This window comes from Ursus americanus, chromosome 33, assembly GCF_024610735.1.
Source record: "Ursus americanus isolate L20-20 chromosome 33, mUrsAme1.1.p, whole genome shotgun sequence".
Lineage (NCBI taxonomy): Eukaryota > Metazoa > Chordata > Mammalia > Carnivora > Ursidae > Ursus > Ursus americanus.
The window spans coordinates 2,470,885-2,490,471 of record NC_142159.1 but is presented as its reverse complement, the minus strand read 5'-3'; the positions used below and the strand labels follow the sequence as shown (position 1 = coordinate 2,490,471).

The window sequence follows — 19,587 nt, the reverse complement described above, 5'->3', positions numbered from 1 at the left end:
AATTGTCAAACCTGAGAACCTCTGAATTTGTAGCTGGCTGGGCAGAAGTGTGGGGACTTGGGAACTCCATCTGCAGCTGGCCTCTGAAGCGGGGGCCATCTTGTGGGACTGAACCCTTAACCTGGGGGTCTGTGCTAACTCTCGGAGGTAGTGTCAGAATTGAACTAGATTACTGGACACGCAAGTGGTGTCAGAGCATTGCAAGACTGGTATGGAGAAGCGAAATGCATTTGGTATCAGAGCATCCGCAGATACAGAAGTGCAAGAGGCAGGGACTCCCGGCTTCCCCTGTAGTACCGCCAGTGCCCAGCAGAGCGCCCGGCACGCGGGATCCTCTGCACACCGGCGCTGAAGGGATGAATCAATGAAGGAATGACTTAACGCACAAAGCAGATGGGAGACGACTGGGTTTGGGTTTTTTTGGCTGCTTGAGGGGTTTGGGGGGGGGGAGAGTTAACATCCGTTTCAGGTACGTTGATTCTGAAATGCTGGAGAAAATACACAACTGGAAGTTTCTAACTGATAACTGAAACTCTGGGAACAGAGTTCAGCTAAGAGGGAACCAGAACGACACAAACCCAAAGCATTAGCATGGAAGCGAAACTTAAAGCCACCTCTTCCAAAGGCTTGGCAGAGCTCTGAAAAAGAGCCTAGAAATAGAAAAGCAAAGGGCCACAGCTGGAGCCTTGTGGCAGTCCACTGCCAGGGGTAGGGAAACACAACAGAAGGGAAGCGTCTCAATCCAGCCCACAGGCCCCAAATCTAAGGCTTCTTTCCCTGGCTATAAACTGTACCACATTCCTTTCCCACCTGATTACGAGCTTCTTGAGGGCAAGGGCTGTGTTATTTATTCCTACATTCCCTGTGCCTGCCATATGTGGGCCTAACAAGTAAATGTTAAGTCAATCCCGGAAGTGCCTCTGGTCCTCGTGCATAAGGAATAGGATCAGAAGAGCACTTACAGTTAGAGCCCTCTTTGTTCAAGGCCCTAAAGACTGGTGTTTAGACTTGGTCTTCTATCACAGACCTACCTTCCGGTCTCCAAATGCCACCCCCGACAAGGTCATGGCAACGGCTCTAGGGGATGGGAGACAGTGGAGGGAAACACCCCAAAGAAAACAGGTACTCCATAAAGGAAGGCAATCAAAGGCACCATGCCTAGGTCAGTAACCACACTTTCCAGAAGACGGGCCCACCCTGTTCTCTTACCTGGGAGGCTGCAGGGGGCTCCGCATTGGGTGGCTTGACAAAGAAAGGAATCCGGCCCCTCTGCCAGTCATTGAGAACCATCTTACCCACAGTCTGCAAGTCGGGCTCTCCACCCTGAAATGCCACAAAAAGACTCCCCGTTACATTCAAAGAACAAAACCACCTCCCAGCATGGAGGCATTTCAGCCGCCCTAGTTGTTCATCACCGTCTGTTTGCCAAGTTTCATACCACTCGCACAACACACACAAAAGAAGGTCCAGGGGCGCCTCGCTGGCTCAGTCGGTGGAGCATGAGACTCTTGGTCTCAGGGTTGTGAGTTCAAGCCCCACGCTGGGTGTACTTAAAAATAAAACCTTTTTTGGGGGCGCCTGGGTGGCATAGCGGTTAAGCGTCTGCCTTCGGCTCAGGGCGTGGTCCTGGCGTTATGGGATCGAGTCCCACATCAGGCTCCTCCGCTATGAGCCTGCTTCTTCCTCTCCCACTCCCCCTGCTTGTGCTCCCTCTCTCGCTGGCTGTCTCTATCTCTGCCGAATAAATAAACAAAAAATAAAAAAATAAAAAAATAAATAAAACCTTTTTTAAAATGAATAAACAACCCCCTCCCAAAAAAAACCCAAAAAGAAGCCCCCATACACGTCTGCCGTCCTGGTCTACCTTCTCACAAACCCTCGCTCACCTTCAGTAACTTCCCAGTCCGGAACGCCAGCTTCTCAAGAAAGTCCTCGGCATTCTCCCAAGAATCAATCTTGTATGTCTTGCTGATATATTCCGGCTTTGCTCGTTCAAGCACAGCACCAATGTGGTCTTCAGGAGTCTTTATTTTTTCAACTTGAACCTAGACGTTAACAGGAGATTTCTGCCTTATAGATTTTATATGGAGGCAGTGAAGTTCTCTCATTTGTAACACTATCTGAAAATAGATATCAACACTGCAGTGCAAGGGGAGGCTGGCAGGGCCGGTCTCCGAGGCGGCCAGCGGCGGTCGGCCGAAAGGCCCCTGCACGCCAGCCACCGCCACGGAGCCCAGGACTCGGCACCGATCCCCACTCGCCACACACGAACTGCGTGGCTCTGCAAGCAGTCTCAAGTTGGACCGTCTCGGGCTACTCACTTGTAGAAACGGGGAAAGCCTGCCAATCCCAGGACACGAAGAGACAGTTTAAGGAAAGCGGGGAGGAATGTGCACAGGATGTATGGCCAGCAGCCCTGGCTAAGGTTAAGTGGAGCCATTTAAAGGTTCTGGTCATATTCAGAAACAAGTGAGGAAACGCCTGAGTTCCAAAATGACTCAGCCCATAAACCCTCGAAGATGAATGATCGCTAAACATAAACAGGCCCTGCTTCCCTCTGGGTGCCGTGTGTGCACTACAAACTCGGCTGTGGGATGACACTGAGCAGATCCGCCCGCGGCTCCACAGCCCCCCCAAGCAGCCTCCGGTGGAACGGAGAGGCCGCCCTGCGGAGCGTCGTGTTCCTGAAGTCTGTCCGGACGGGCTGACCCCAAACTGCCTTCCCAGTGAGTGAAACGCAAACGTATCCGAAACCCCCCCACGGAATGCTCCCCGCAGAGAGCAAACAAAGAGCCCGCCAGAACCAAAAATACTCACCACTCCCTTCAGCACGATGTCTGTCTCCGAGTCTTCCGAAGGGTAAACAACGCCTGGACAGTCGATAAGGAATATCCGACGCATCAAGGTGATGTACTGCCACACCTGCGGTCAGAAGCCAGAGACGAACCCCCGAACCGGGTCAACGCTCAGTCTCGTCTGACAAAGCTACAAAGTCTCCCCTCTACTCGCGCTACGCACGAGGCACTTCCACGGAGTATAAACTACCGTTTCCACCGGCAAAGAGTCCACAGTAAGGCACAGAATACCAAGTCAGCCTCTGCCTGATTTTTCAAAGTACTCGCCGCATCTTAATCCTGTGTGACTCCTCCTCCTTTCAGCAGAACCGCGCCGCTCCCCAGACACTGCGCTTCAGGGCCTGTCCCCATGGCCAGAATCTACCACAACACTGAGTTTCCTTTCATAACCCGGGGACCAAACAGTCTCGGGTTCGTTTTGCTTGTCAAAGAAAAAGGCTAGAGTGACAACTTAAAACGGACTTAACATGAACGGCACCTCCCAGATCATGCCAAAGGCGCACAGTGACATACGAAGTGCTCTCAGTCTGACCCAAGTGGGCAGAGACAACTCTGGTACATTCCAAACTATCATATGGAGACCAAACTCTCAATGGTGGCCTTCATTCAAAACGAGTAGATAGAAATCTCTGTGGCCTCAACAACCACCCTCCATGGAAGTAAAATATGGAGACGTAAATAAGGCCCCCTGGAGCCAGACGCACCTTTGTTTCACCTGCGATGGGGGCCACACTGCAGACCTTCTTGGACCGCAATGTGTTTATCACAGAGCTCTTGCCGACATTTGGATAGCCAATGAAGCCGACGCTGATCTGCTTCTTGTCCATGTGCAACTGTTCAAAAAACAAATACACAGCACATACACAGTCATGAACATCCCCTGGGGAAAAAAGGTGGTGTTACTTTGCTAATGAAACAAAGAATACAGAGCAAAAGTGTCACTACAACTTATCTAAAGCCTAGACATACACCACGTACATCGTCTGAGTGGGCTGCACACACACACACACACACACACACACACACACACATTAATAAATCAGAGATGACTCATTTCCTTGGTTGTCCATGTGCCATTGTTCTCGAATGTTTTAAGGTTAAAAGTATGTAGGTCGAGAAGCAAAGGAAGAAAGAACTTGTTAGTCATCAGTTTAGAACACCATCCACAGATGCACCAACCGGCAATCCCAAGACCCATCCCTCCTTTTCTCTGCACAATACATTTTGCGTTTTCGTTACCAAAAACAAACGACAGAAGGACAAAAAGAAACCTCAGAAGTCAGAAAACTGGGTGAGAGTCTCAAGGAGACAGAGCTCAACAACAGTCTACAACTGGTTGAGGATTTCTGATTAAAGATGGCGGACCGAACGTCCACGCTGGCCTCACTCCAGCCACAAACTCCACTACGATGGCAGCAGTGGGAATGAACACACAGGAACCTCCAGGACCAGGCATATAAAAGCTAAGAATGCGCTGGAAATGAGACAGTAAAAACAAACATATGATGTTAGCAAAATACTACCAGCTAGCTAAATAGTAGTATCTAACTTGGCCCCACTACAAAGAAGAAAGCTAAAGTAGAAAAATTAAAAATCCAGCAAAAATATTGCCAAAGAATCACAAAAGCCCTTTGGGAACCGGCAGGACAGCTACCACTAAGGGGGTCTGAAATCAAGACTAGCGAGAAGTCTGCGGAGCAGTGACGCCGCTCTACCCCTCCTTCCCCCAGCACGGGGCACCTGGTTTCTCTGCCCCAGTGCCTTACCAGATACTGAGTTTTTTGGGAAACCCTGCGTCTCACAAATATCTTTCATTTTCAGACCTAAATGGGAACCTAGCTTTAAGGATAACAGCAGCCGAAGGCAAGCACTCCCAGTGTGATTAACTGAAAGTCTAAATGCCCGCTGAGCTCCCAGGACCCCGGCAGTCAAGCTTATACATCCCTGAGCTGGAGACTGGAAGACTCCTTTACAGAGAAACTCACAGAGCCAAGAGTAAAGACCTATAGACACTGATACCAAGGGTGCCCTCCAACAAAATATTGGGTTTCTACCTAGTTACCCTACAGGGAAGTCTATCATTCAATAGCCCCCCCCCCCCCACATAAAACTTCCATTGGCTTTTTAGAGGCTCACCCTTAAATACGAACAAAAAGCCAAAAATAAGCCCAGAAATTTAAACTGTGACTCTAGTACAAAAGACAGAAAAACACAAAAAAACTGGCGGGAAATAGAGTCAATGTAGGGAGAAAGGAAAACTTCAAAATACACTCTCATTATCCTTCTCAGAAACAGATGATGGCTCATATGTGAAATGAGAACAGGAGCAGGGCGATTCTTAACAGTGAGAGAGAATAAATGTTGCCTAAGAACAGCCAGACAATCAAGTCAGAGGAGCTTCCCGTAATATAGAGCAAAACATCGCAACGGCATCACAATAAAGCAAAGAAAATTTCAAAACTTAAACCAGGAGATAAAACCAATTTCCTGACTGAGAACAGATGATGGGGTGGGGGGCGGGGGGATCTCCAAGAAATAACAGAGGACACCATCAGACAAGGTCCCGTCTAGTGCCTAACTCACTGGACGGTGACTCCCCTTAAGCCACATCACTGTGAAACTTTAAAACGGGAATTTTTTTAAGAGATCCCAGCCGCAACGGACTGGGAGTCAGAATGGCCTCAATTTCTCAATGGCACACCAGAAGCCACCAGAAGCCAACGCAGTGGTGCCCTCAGCATTCCGGGGAGAAACGGCGTGAGGACAGAATAAAGGTATTTCCAGAACGCAAGGTCTCAAAAAAGGTACCCTTCTAAGTACTGCTTCTCAGGAAGCTTCCAGAAAATATGTTCCACTAAAAGGAAGGAGTAAAGCAAGAAAGAAGAAAAACCAAGAAAGAAGATCCCATGTTGGCGCCCTTGATCCCAAGGAACAAGGGTTCCAACCCAGGAGAGAGCCACGGGAATGCCCAGGATGACGGTAAAGTCGGGATCCCAGGAAGACGACTCTGCAGCCGGCCTGGGAGCAGCCAGTCCCGACTGGAAGGGAGGTGCCCCAACACTCTCAGAGCTCCCACTCTACCAGAGGATTTGGTGACACGTTAGTGACAAACGACAAGGAGCTAATTAACACCAGAGAAGACAGAAGGTTCTATTAGAAAGGAATTACAATCGGCACTGTACGGATCAGCGTGACTGATACTCTACGGTCATAGTAACGTAAACGCAGAAGGAAATCATCCGCCAGATGACGTATAACAACACAGGGAGCACAGAGCGAGGGGGGATGTGAGGAGAGGACAGCTGTGAGAAACTCAGTCCTCGTTTTCCACAGCAGAGACTTAGCAAGTGTCTAAAACGGCAGGTGGCGGGGCGTGGGGGGGTGAGGTGGAGATCAAAAATAGAATCATAAGCAGGTATTAAAAATATGGAAGAAAATAATGGAGGTAACTAACAGCCACGAATTGGCAGTGTCTCCTTCCACGAAGTGGGGAAGGGCAGGACAGAGGACACGCGTCCTTTTGTCGAAGCCACGTAGAATGAATGAGACACAGCAACACCAAGCTGCAGGTACACAACGTGGAGCTCTGAGAACATCTGCGAGCGTGACCTGGTCACAGGGCTTCCCAGAGAAAGTGACATGGGACCAGGGATCAGCAGGGGGCCCGGGGGCGGGGGGGGGGGGGAGGAGAAACTGCACAGGCCTGAGGCAGAGGAGGCACGGCAGGTCTCGCAAAGCCAGGACGGGGAACACAGGGAGTGTGGGGAGGAGCCCGTCCTTAAGCAGAGGACGGACCATCAGGTACCAGGGATCCGGCAGAAAGGGAGGCAATATTCGTCAAAGGTAGGGGCGATGGCTGAGCTGGAAGATACTTTCCGAAATCCCCTATAACCCCGAGGCTCTGGCAGTTTTTATGTCTCTCAACCACACACTTCTCGTTACCAAGATGGGGAAGTGAGGTGCGTAACCTTCTGACACACACTGGCAAGAGAGATCCTTCCAGGCACCCACAGCTACACACTCGAGGAGAGGGAGGTCGGGTCCCAGTACCTTTCCAAACTGCCGGAGAAGCTGAATAAACGCTCCTTTGCCAAAGGGGTTGGTGAGACTTGCGTGGAAGGCAAGGGTCGGGTAATCCTGGGAGAGGACAGCCACCCAACGTTTCTAGAGCGGGAAGAGAACATACTGGTTTACTCCAACCCAGGAAGACTCAGAGCTTGAGCTACAGACTGTATTTCACATACACAGCTGTCTGAGGAAAATGTTAGCTGTAATTCTTTACAATCCTTTTTTTAAAGAATGACAGTGAACGCTTTGTCTTCTGTCTGACAAACACGGAACAATTACAAAAACGCCTTCGTTGCGACCGAACGCAGCTAACGTAACAGGATGCGGAACGTGCCGCGCCGCTCGCCCCGCGGGCACTGCAGCCGTCCCTCCGCCAACCACCGCGGGGTAAGATGTGACTCCGCCTGCGGTCGGTGAAGCCTAGTTTAGTTTTGTTTTCAGTGTGGACGCCTCCATGACTACGAGGTCAGGAAGTTCAGCACTCTAATGTCCCCAATCCCCAAATCCAGGAACAGCCTTATTGACAGCGCTTGGCCTCCGACGAGCCGAGCGGCCTGGCAGAACGTTCTGGGTCAGCAGCGGTACTTACTGTCGCCCAGGTTGGCACAAGGTCACATTTGTTAAGAACAAAGATCAGGTGTTTCCAGGGTTTTTCCTTCTTCAAGTAAGTCTCGATGTGAGGGGAACGGGTGCCCATCGGATCTCTAGCATCAAGGACTTGAACTACGACATCCGAGGAATCTATCACCTGCGATTCACAGGGGCGGAAATGACCTGCTTTAGCACAGATGAGAAGTGGGCGACGGAGGACATTTAGAGGAACCCGGGCAAAACACAACAGTGAGAACTTCAAAACACGGGTAGGTCGTGGTCAATCTCAGCGCCCAGTGATCAGAATTCTAAACTTTTTCCATCCTGTGAGTAGAAGAAACGTCGAATTTCAAACAGGAAAACTAACTTGGATGTAACCCATCTTACTTTGCAACTACCGTTCATTATTGAACGAAGTCATTTACTTCTTAGACTTCTCAAGTTTCTCCTGTCACAGGTTTTATGTATTTTACAAAAAACTAACACATTTAGTTTGCCTTCAGGGTACTACTTTCCTGTTAGGTTACTGCTGGATTATGGGACTGTGCCTGAAAGCCTTTGTCACCAAGAATGATCTCTAGTACGTGGACATAAAACTCAGCCAGTTGAAGAATGCTGGACCAGGACTCAGGACATGTGAAGGCTCCTCCACGAACCAGCTGAGTGAGCTGGGTAAGGTATTCAACCTTTCTAGACATGTATTCTCATCTATAAATGAGAGAACTAGGCTCCATAACTTAGAACCCCATGCAGCTCTAACCATGTAGGATAAATCTGAAGTCCATGTAATGTAGCTTTAACTATTATTTAAAAAAAAAAAACGGGGGGGGGGGGGCAGTTATCCAGAACAATGGTAGTATGTGCCTAGCCATATCTGTCCTGGTTTGGCGGGGGGGGGGGGGGGGGGGGGAATGAGGATGGAAAGGGCAGTGGAGTTTGTAATTTATTTGAGAGAGCTTCCATATCGCAAGATCAGTTTTCTCATACAAGGTCATGAAAGCCAAAGGAAGCACTCAACAAGAAGGAGCTGAAAGTCTTACCTTGTAGAGCTCACCCCATATTCTTTTGGATTGTCCCTTTTTATAGATCTCCTCTTGGGCTTCGTTTCTAAATAGGAAAACACTCAAAATGAGCAAGTGAACCCTATGAAGAGGATGTTTAGGGAGAAGTCGACCACGTGCCACCAGAAAAGGGCATCAAAACTACTTGGGAGATGGGGCAAAAGCAAAGTTCATTGAAGAAGTGGCTATATCCAAATGTCCATCAATGGATGGATGGATTAAAAATGCATTGTATACATAATGGAGTATTATTCAGCAACGAAAAAGAATGAAGTAACTGACACAGGCTACAACATGGGATGACCCAGCAACATTCTGGTCATGAAATAAGCCACACACAAAAGGACAGAGACTGCAGGACTGAACGTAACATCAAGTACCTCTCATCACAGTAGTCAAACTGCTAAGAGACAGAACAGAGAACGGTGGCCGCCAAGCACGGGCAAGTTATTGTCTACTGGGCAAAGACTTTCCAGAACATGAGAGAGTTCTGGAAGCAGACACGGAGCCACGACGGCTGTGTTAACCACGTTCACGTGCTTAATGCCACTGAGTTGCAGCCTTCGAAATGACTGAAATGTTACATTTTACGTACAGTTTACCACAGTAAAAAATTTAACATGAAAAAAGTGACTCAAGAAACAATAGGTGTTGGCGAGGGTGTGGAGAAAGGAGACCCTCATGCACTGCTGGTGGGAATGGAAACCGGTGCAGGCACCCTGCAAAACAAAATGTAGGGTCCTCAAGAAGTAAAAAATAGAACTACCATGTGATCCAGTAATTGCACTCCTGGGTATCACCCAAAGAATACAAAATCACGAATTTTAAAAAGATATTTGAGACCCTATGTTTATAGCAACGTTATTCACAACAGCCAAATTATGAAGGCCGCCCAAGTGTCCTTCAACTGATAAATGGATAAAGAAGTTGAGGTATATACACACAGTGGAATATTACTCGGCCACCAAAAAGAGCGAAATCTTGCCATTTGCAACAACGTGGATGGAGCTAGAGAGTATAATGCTACGTGAAACAAGTCAGTCAGAGACAGACAAATACCACAGGACTTCACTCATACGTGGAATTTAAGAGACAAAACAAACAAGCAAAGGAAAAAAAGAGAGAAATAAACCAAGAAACAGACTCTTAACTCCAGAGAACAAACTGATGGTTACCAGAGGGGAGGTAGGTGAGGGGATGGGTGAAAGAGGTGATGGGGGTTAAAGAGTGCAAGATAAATAAATGATAAAAAATTTTTAGAAGTTTTAAACCATAGGTCATACATAAAAAAATACAAAAACATTTAGAAATTTTAAAAATAAAAATGCATCCGACTCTTGGTTTTGGCTCAGGTCATGATCTCAGGGTGGTGAGATCAAGTCCCCACGTCCAGGATGGGAGTCTGCTTGAGTTCCTCTCTCTGTCCCTCTGCCCCCCCAACCACACTCTCGCTCTCTCTCAAATAAATAAATCAATTCTAAAAAAAAAAAAAAAAAAAGTGACTGTAGCTATGTGACACGTCATAGAAGATTACAAAAGGAATCGGCAGGACTTGAGTCATAATCTATATACTTCCACAGGAAGTGAAATTTTTCTGATAAGGCTGAGAATCTGTTTATCTGCTAGCCTCACAGACACTTACCCAGTGTCTCAGAAACAAAAATAGTTTTCTTCTCCCCCATTATCTACAGAACCTTTTGGAGGAGGAAAAATTCACATCAGCAGAAGCACACAAAGTCTGAATACTTCTAAGAAGAAATGAACTACCTCTCTTGCTTGGCCTCAAAAGGCCTGACATCATCTCCAAGAGGCGCGTAGCTAGACACGGGCCGTTGACAGCACCGGGGCAGCCCTGCTGCGGGCGAGCGATAGCACCGCGGGGCTGAGGCACCTGGCGCACACACCAGGGGGAATGGGGAACACTGGTCAACCCTTTCAGAGGGTGCCGGGTAGCTGCCTGCCAAAAACACGCATGTTCTCAGTCATTTCCCCCATAAGAATGTGTCTTTGGGGAATAATTAAGAAGATTCCGTCACACTGATATTTTACCCTTGCCTTATTTATCACAGGATAAAACTATAAACACCATAAATATTCCACAGCAGGACTGTTGATTAAGTACTGACATGGAAATCTATTGTTAATAATTTAGGAAAATATTTTTTCTAAATATTTATCTAAAATAAAAGGCAAGTTAGGGCGTCTAAGTGGCTCAGTTGGTTAAGCATCTGCCTTCGGCTCAGGTCATGATCCCAGGGTCCTAGGATCGAGTCCTGCATTGGGCTCCCTACTCAATAGGGAGTCTGCTTCTCCCTCTACCCATCCCCTCCCCCATGATCTCTCTCTCACACCCTCGCTTTCTCTCCCCCAAATAAATAAAATCTTAAAAAATAAAATCTTTAAAAAAAGAAATAAAGGGCAAGTTAAAATACAGTCTTCAGGTGTTATATTTATAAATGAACATGGAGTGTAAAAAAGATCTAGAATAATATATGTAACAGTGACTGATTCTTAACCTTCTTTTGGGTATGAACCCCTATGAGAATATGACAAAGCTATCAATCCTTCTCCACCCCCTCCCCAAAACAAATATAAGACCAACAAAACATCGCCACCTTTATGCATATACATATTTTCCATGTGATCTTCAGAGCGCCACAGGAAACTCAAAGGCCATCCATGAATCCCCAGTGGTCCAGAGTCTCTGTTTAAGGAAGCCCTGACATTCACGATTTTAACAATTTAATAACATGGTCGGTGAGATTATGAGTTCTTAGTTTCTTTGTGTTACTTTTCTAATTTAACTATATATTCTAAATTGTCTATCCCAGACCTTACTGCTATTATAACAAAGAAAAAAAGTTATTTATTTTTGTTTTGGGAGTGAAAAAAGGGAGACCTAGAGAAAACAAACCACCTCAAATTATTTTCAGTCTGGACCCAGCTTCACAAATTTTTCTAGTCAAAGGGAAGAAGAGCACTCTCCGCCCAGGAGTTACAGCACTGGGGCACCTGGGTGGCTCCGTCAAGTGTCCGTCTTTGGCTCAGGTCATGATCCCAGGGTCCTGGGATCAAGCCCTGTGTCAGGCTCCCTGCTCAGCTGGGGGTCCTGCTTCTCCTTCTCCCCTTGCTACTCCCCGTTTTCATGCTCTCTCTCTCTGTCAAATAAATAAAATCTTAAAAAAAAAAAAAAGGAGTTAAAGCACTGAGCTTCGTGTAGGTAAAATAAAGGTAAAGACGATGTTTTGATGCAGAAGAGCAAACGAGAGCGGTATGAACCTTCAAACTGTACCTGACACCAGTGTCTTCAGTGACCAGGTCACGATCCTTGCCCTGGTCGTAGCTCTCAGTGGACATTTCTGCGTTTTCTAGAAGAGACTGCATATCACTAGCAAATAAGTTTGGTCGCTTCCTCTGTGACTTCGGGCCGAATGTCGTTTCAAAGCTTTCAGTATCAAGAATGTGCACCTTTGAGTTCTAAAGAGAAAAGAGAATTATTCATAAAGCTAAGGAAGGCACTGAGCAAAAGCAAAAGTTAAAAACCGACCCGGGAAAGGTTTTCTTCTTTTATTTTTCCAAAGCTCAACCTGTACCAAAAACGACCACATGGATGCAGTCTGGTTTCAAATCAGCCTAAAATCTCAAAAGCACTTGCTCCCCAATTCTGAAGTTCCGTAAGCCTCCTTGGAGAAATACAAAGTCATACAAATAGTCAAAGCAAGTATGAAGAGTTGTGTAAGACTTGCCAAAAACTCTGCTTTATTTCATTTATCATAAACTTCAGTCAAATGTAATTAAGGCTCCCACGATGAACGTGAACTTATCTTTTCAGACTTTTTTTTTTCTTGAGCTTTCAGACAAGCACATAAAATTTGCCAAATTCACAGATTTTGTCAAGGACAATCATGCTCAAATTTGTGTGTTTTTTTTTAAACCAACTGTAAATGCCAACTTTTTCTTGGAAGTTAATTTCTTTCATGGCTAAAAGGAATTGCTTGTTTTGTAAGATGCATTTTCGTTTCAGATAACATTTTCCCTAATTTAGGTAACGTTTTTATTAAATGCACATGGAAAGTCTTCAGATGAAAAACATCTAGCAAAAGTCCAAAATAATCGTTCAGATGTGATAAAAGGAACCTGATACTAACTAGAACTTGCTGTGCTTGTGAAGGAGTTACGGGCATAGGAATTTCTGAAGCGGGATAAAAGTCAGAGTCTGAGTTAGCACCTATCACGTAACAGAATGTTAACAGCCGGCGGAGAATACCCTCAAAAAGAAGGGGAAAAAAATGTGCCCTCTGCCCCTCAGTACGAAGCTCCTCTGTCAGCATCAGCTACTAAATGCGGATGATGGAGCCACTCCTGTGGTTCTGACCTTGACTCCCCCCTCCAATTCCCACAGCTCCTGAAGCTGTGGTCACCTTTTCAGATTCTCTAACCCATCGCTTAGTTCAGTTTAACCCGCAACCCTCCCACAAGGGAACATCCCCAAACAGAAGGGTTGGGTTTTACGTGGGAACTGGGTACTAATGTCACTGGGAAAACTGGGAACCAAGTTATCCTTGGAAATCTCATCAATGACCTAGAAAGCACAGCACATGAGGACGTGTGCACGGAAAGCACACATGAGCAAGTACCATGCGGTTACAGGCAGGAGGCAATAAAGGACAGAAATCAGATCAGTCACAGTGTGTTTGCTGTACTGCCACAGAACTGCAGTCGTTATAACGTGCATGGAGCTGAAAGTTACAGCAAATCTGATTTGACTCCACTGTGCAGCCATCTCCGAATTAAGTTTTTTAACCAGTAGGAGATACCGCACTAAAATAAGCAGGGAAGGTTTTTCAAGGCCAAAGCACAAAACTCCTCCCTTACTCGGAGTACCTTCTGCATCAAAATCCCAGCTCACTGCTGCAGCTGTGGACCCTTCGGCCTACGGACCAGCAATTGAAGCCTGAATTTGAGAAGCACTGAACAACTGGAATGGGCAACAAAGCAATAAATCCATAATAAAAACCCCCCTGTTCTTCTCATAAACAGGATTCAATAGTTTGTTAAAAGATGGCTTTAGGGAGAACAGACAAAAGAGAACAAGGGAAATGAGCAACTTGTCTGTGGTTCATGAATTACACTCATGTGTTTCCCTGAAAGAAAACAGTCATTCCACTAATAGGCGCCATTCTTCTAGCCCGTCATAAAACAAAGCATAATTGACAAAACCTGAGGCAATAACCAGGCCTCGGTTTTTATTTTGTTCTGCGAGTAAACAATTTTCTTTGAACTGTTTAATCCATGTATGCATGTCAATGTTTCCTTCCCCTCCTTACGTTGGAACCAAGGCTTATGTACTGGCTACATTTCTGGGAATTATTATTCAATGCAAGTAAAAACGTGCAAACATTAGGCCATTTCTTTGGTTCTGTGTAAACTCATTCCACTTCAAGCCGGATTCAGTCCTTACCGTTCTTCAACTCCAGCAATTAAGAACCGATCTGGCCAGCACCCTTTCCTTCGCTGGAAAGAATTCCAAGGGTGTCACAGAAGCTGAAACCACACAGCACCAAAGACCTCCCTCCTACCAACCCAATCCCGACTCTACATTTCCCTAAAGTTTGATGGAGTTACCACTTAAACTAGGGTGCCTAACAAAAAACCGTACAACTGGTATTAGTAACAGCCACGATCTATTTAGTTATTAGGCGGTGTGCTCACTAGATGACAAATGCTTCATCTGCATCTGATCACCCAACGAGGTAGGTTTGACTTTACAGCCAGAGAAGTGAAAGCTCATGGACAAACCTAACTACGGCTCTAGGTCGGGGGGGGAGCAAAGACTAAATCAGGCCTGACTCCCAAGCCTGTGCTCCGATCCACTAGGTACAGCACCTTCCTGACACGATGCGGTTCATACTAAGGTAAGACCCCTAACAAAGGGGAAAGCTCATCAGTACTGCCCTAAAGCCACTCTTCTCTACAGAAAAACAAAAGACAAAGATGGTAGAGAGGGATCGGCATAAACTGTGCCTAAGAAATTCCATTGCCAGGGATATCCTCCAACTTACATGAGGCTGGATCCGATCATGGAGAAGAGACATGGGTAACTTGCTTTGCTTCATGACAACTTTGTATGGATCCTTCATAACTGTGCCCATTTCCTCTTGAAATTTTTGTAATGATGACTGTTTAATCACACGTGTGTTTCCTGTTTTACAGAAGAATGTTGCCATTTAATAAAGAACTCCTTTTTGCTTCTGCGTCCTTCTTCCCAATGACACAAGGAAAAGCAAGACTTTGAATTACCCTGGCTTTACCCAAAACACCTCATATATCCATCCCATGTATCCATTTTCAAACTCAAAAGGGGGGGGGGGGGACAAAAACAAAAAAACTGCCTCTCCTGCACTCATACGCTATGAACTAATCCACCAACCCAGACACACAAAGGGTTTCAAGAGGTTTCCAAGCCCAATTTCCTGACTGGATGAAACTGAAAAATCAACATCACTGAATGGAACTGAGATTTGACAAATGTCCGACACTTCCTGCTACATCTGGCAAAGAAATTTGGAGCCAATCAGAGCTGATCTCTCAGTATATAGAGAATCCTGAAGCACAGAACCCGGGTCACAGTTGCTGCTTTTTACGGTTATGAGGGTTTGAAAGGACTATTAAATTAGCCAAAAAATCCACACAAGGGAACCAAATAAAGCTAGAGAACACCACCTGCAGAACACCTTGTAAGTGACGGGGCCTGAAACGAACATTCAACGGAACAGCACGCTGGCACACTAATGCAGGACCCAAGATGGCAGAGGCTAAGATGCTGGTGCCAACGACACCGGGCCCACCGCCCACTGCGCACGGCTCTAAGCACCGCACATGTGTTCACCCATGTAATCCCCACAGCAGTCCTACGAGATACCGACTGTTTTTCATCTTCCTTTTAGAGACAGGAAATCAATGAACAGAGACGTGGTAACTTGCCACGGTCACAGAAATGGCAGAACGAGAATTCACGCCCAGGTGGTCTGGACCAGGAGAGAGCCACCAGGCTACACACGTCTCTAAAAAGTTTTCTTTGACACTTTCCCGAGTTCCAGCTTCCTAGAGGGTGATATGCCGTCAAAAGATTTAAGACACACTGAAAGGCAGCTGCCATCTGCCACCAAGCACAGAGGTCAAGCACCAAGCAAACAATGGGGTCTGAGCATCTGACTGGCCCACACATCTAGCAGGGACTAAGGGAAAACCCAGACAGAAATGAAGGTGGAGTTTCCAAGAAAGCAGCCCCGGTCCCATTCTATTCATTCCTGGGAAAGACCAACGAGAGATCCTTCCACTGTCACTCAGTGCAAATCCCCATCAAGAAACGTTTCAAAGGAACGGCCAGCGAGCGCACTTACACGTCAGGGTAAAGGTACTAACGTATCTGCAAGGCCCCTTTCTTTTTTTTTTTTTTTAAAGATTTTATTTATTTATTAACAGAGAGAGAGAGACAGCCAGCAAGAGAGGGAACACAGGCAGGGGAGTGGGAGAGGAAGAAGCAGGCTCCCAGCGAAGGAGCCCGAGGTGGGGTTCGATCCCAGAGCCCTGGGACCACACCCTGAGCCGAAGGCAGACGCCTAATGGCTGAGCCACTCAGGCGCCCCTGCAAAGCCCCTTGCAAACAGCCATCTCTCCAGGCCACCAGAAAGGAAGAGTTAAGAGTTCTCAGGTCTGAGAAGGCTGGTCACTAAGGCGGAAAGGATGGCTTTATCTGTTTAAGAGGATTCACTCACAATTAACGACGATGAGCTCTTTACAAAAAGAACTTATTTATGGAATCCACCACCACTACTACTTTTCTCAGCACTTTTCCCACTACAGGTACTTCTCAGCCCTTTCTCATATAATGCTTGAGAGTTCGACTCACCCCAAGACGTCTGCGTTTTAGGCACCTTTTAAGCCTACCCTTTTCCATATGGCAGACGTCCAGTAGAGCAAAAGTGACAGAGGCCGATACTCACCAAACCACTTAATATTGGGCTCCACTCTCGCCACTGTGCCAGAAGCCACCGTGGACTGATACTGCAGAGGCTTAATCACTTTACCACGACTGTTCCTAAATTGAGGAAGTAACAGATTCTGGTTGATGACAGAAGAAAGGCAAGAGCAAAGCTTGGTTTCCAGAGCACCCTTTCCATCAAAAGGAACTTTTTTCTTTTTTTGGTTTTAAATGATCATGAAATACAGATTTCAGTAAACAAAAAGAACTTCTACATTTGAAACAGATTGTCCAAAAGTCATTTAACCTCTTGCAACAGAGCACGTAATGATTTCTGCTGGATGAATAACAAATAATGCTGATGTCTAAAAATCTGTTTACTGTTTGCTTTTTAAAAAAAAAAAAAGAAAACCACATACTTGAGTTTTCTGCATAATTATTTGAAGCCTGGTTTAAATGAATTTTAAGTAGAGAGTGATTTACGCTGGAACTCAAAATTCTAAAACAAACAGCAGAGTAGGTGACTAAGGCAGACTAAGTTCATTGCCGTTTGTGTTTTAGACACATCTTTCAGAACGGATGAAGAATCTAATTACCAAACAAATTAAGACCAGCTAGCAAAATGCCACGCTCAGCAAGTCCCCGTGGTAGAGGCTGCCTCAGCAGAACTCACAGTTGTGATGAGTTTCCAAGTGCCACAATGTTGTGATCTAAAGTTTCGCATTAAAAAACAAGTTTTCCGGCTGCTTTCATCACTACAGTCCTATATGCTTTGTCAAAGAAAACCAGATTTCTACGTGAGGGATATTTAACTTGAGATTTAATGTGCCATCTGTGGAGGCCGAGGCTGTGGGGAATAAAACCTCCATTTGTCGTACAGTACTGTGACACAATCACTATGTCACCACCCTCTACCCACGTCTTGAACCAAAAATTTGCCATTTATCTTCACAGCACCCATGGAAGATGATATGTGAACACATACTACTCCTATTTGGGGAAAGCGGGGGTGGGAATGTCAAGGTGATTAGGTCTCAGCGAGGAGTCCAGGGCACGAAGGAAAGGAGAGGTGACAGCGTGTAATGCTCACCTGCGCTCCTTCTGCCTGTACATATTCAGGCGCCGGATGGTGGCCCGGTCCCTCATGTTTTGGCCTCCTGCTCCCTGCACTCGATCTAGGAGAGACAGAAGGAGACCGCAAACTATTTGAAAACCAAGTTTAATTATGGTCATTGCCTCAAATACACCAACTAGTTCACTCAGAGTAGGCGAGCTGTCGCCTCACTGCAAAATATCTACTCTCTCCTGTACCATTCCCACAAAATTATTATTACTGGACGCTACCTGGTATGACAAACCTGACCTGATCTCTGATCCTCAGTATGATTGTGTTTGATAAGAGTTAATAATTTTGAGCATTAATTGTGATGCTTCGCGACCCACATTACAGGCATCACCCAAACAGAGATACGTGATCCTCATTCTGCAGGCTAAGAAACTGAGGCACAGGTGGCCAGACACCTTGCCCAAGATCACATAGCTACTAAATGGCAGAGCCAGAATTTGAACAAAAGCGTTAGATCGCCATCTGTGCTCTTACCGGTGGGTCTCAGCTGAACAAATGCTGAGTGCCTGCTATATTCAAGGCACCACGGAGACTACAATTTTGATACTTAAGTGTTCCTTCTGTACCAGTTTCTTAACCTCCTCATGTTTTAGTTTAATCAACAGCAAAGTAAATAGCGATTCTTGCCTTACATCTCGGAGAGAAAGAGAAGGACAAATAAGCATGCTAATACGGCCTAGCTTTTCCTTTTGGGGCTATCTTCAAGTCACCCGTCTACTCCTGAAGTGATGCAGTAGAAAACAGGCTGAAATCCCAGCACTGGCGGCTCTACTGCTCACCAACTGTGCCAACTGTGATGAGCCGCTTCCCCAATACTGGCTCCACCTCTTCACCCATAACGTCATAACTTCCCAGGGCCTTTTTGGGTCTACCAGTCTAAGATTCCAGTCTACGCAAATTGAATAATTTATCAGCAATCCAGGGAAAACATTCGATGTGATTAGTTCAGGCCCTCAAAAACTTTAAACCGTATTTAGAAACAAAGTTTTATGAACTAAACCCAATAGAAGGGACTCCCCCAAAGACTATCTTGTTCATCCTGCAGGTGGAAACTCAGCAAAACTCATAAACATCTCTAAAAACAGCTTTACTGAAATGATCATTAGTTATCTATCTGTAGGGTTTTCTGTGCCCTTTACCAGGTGGGATGACTCCAAGAGCCAAGTGTACAATCCCTTTCTCATTTAAATGGTCAAAGCAAGAGTGGCAGGCAAGTGCGGTCAAGTGTGAAACGCCAGCAGGGTCGGCCTACACCACTGGCAATCTGACCTTACCTAATTTACTTCTAACAATTTCCTGAGCGGGAAAGCTGGAATCATACAAGACTGAAATGTGGGGGGCGGGGGGCTGACATACACAGGAACGCGAGAGGAGGTCAAGATCACTGCCCTTTTTAACGCAGGGCTTCACAGTCTCCGCATCTCACAACTGGAGATGACCCAAGGCTGCCAGACCTGAGTATGCACTTTCCCCAACGTTAGACCGGGTGCCTGGCACCTGGCCCTGAGAGGCGTGCAAGATGTCAGCCCTCCTCAGTGTATCCTAATGGGAAAACCACCTTCTCCCTTCTCGTCCCCAGTAGCCTTTCGGCTCGAAGCCACTCCAAGCAACGCCGCCCGGGTGTCCCTCCTCCCCCTCGACCTCCTCGGAGCCCTCCCCACCAAGCTTCCTCCAAACTCCACCCTCCGCGAGTCCCGCCGCCTGTACCAGGGTTTGTGCTGGCCTTGGAGGGGTTGATGGTGCTCCGTCCTTTGTACTTGGGCTTCACCATCTTGCCGACGGGACGGGAACCGGAGCGCTACGTCCGGCCTTGGACGGGTACACGAGCTCGTAACTTCCCAGTCCCTGCCGAAGCGACCTCGGTAACCACGCTTGACCACGTGGGCGCGGGTGACGTCACTT

The 19,587-nt window shown here is 46.6% G+C and overlaps 1 protein-coding gene across 1 annotated transcript in view; it reads right to left on the bottom strand.

Annotated features, from left to right (window-relative positions):
- GNL2 (G protein nucleolar 2) overlaps positions 1–19,587 on the bottom strand; it is a 23,795-nt gene extending 4,208 nt beyond the window's left edge. Inside the window, exons 1-12 of the mRNA XM_045782342.2 lie at positions 19,393–19,587; positions 17,650–17,734; positions 16,582–16,676; positions 14,638–14,777; positions 11,868–12,052; positions 8,555–8,621; positions 7,513–7,671; positions 6,906–7,019; positions 3,560–3,688; positions 2,818–2,922; positions 1,887–2,045; positions 1,210–1,323 (exon numbers count right to left, since the gene is read on the bottom strand). Coding sequence (XP_045638298.1) covers positions 1,210–1,323; positions 1,887–2,045; positions 2,818–2,922; positions 3,560–3,688; positions 6,906–7,019; positions 7,513–7,671; positions 8,555–8,621; positions 11,868–12,052; positions 14,638–14,777; positions 16,582–16,676; positions 17,650–17,734; positions 19,393–19,456 — 1,416 coding nt within the window. The 5' untranslated portion in view covers positions 19,457–19,587. The remainder of the gene's footprint in view (positions 1–1,209; positions 1,324–1,886; positions 2,046–2,817; positions 2,923–3,559; positions 3,689–6,905; positions 7,020–7,512; positions 7,672–8,554; positions 8,622–11,867; positions 12,053–14,637; positions 14,778–16,581; positions 16,677–17,649; positions 17,735–19,392) is intronic.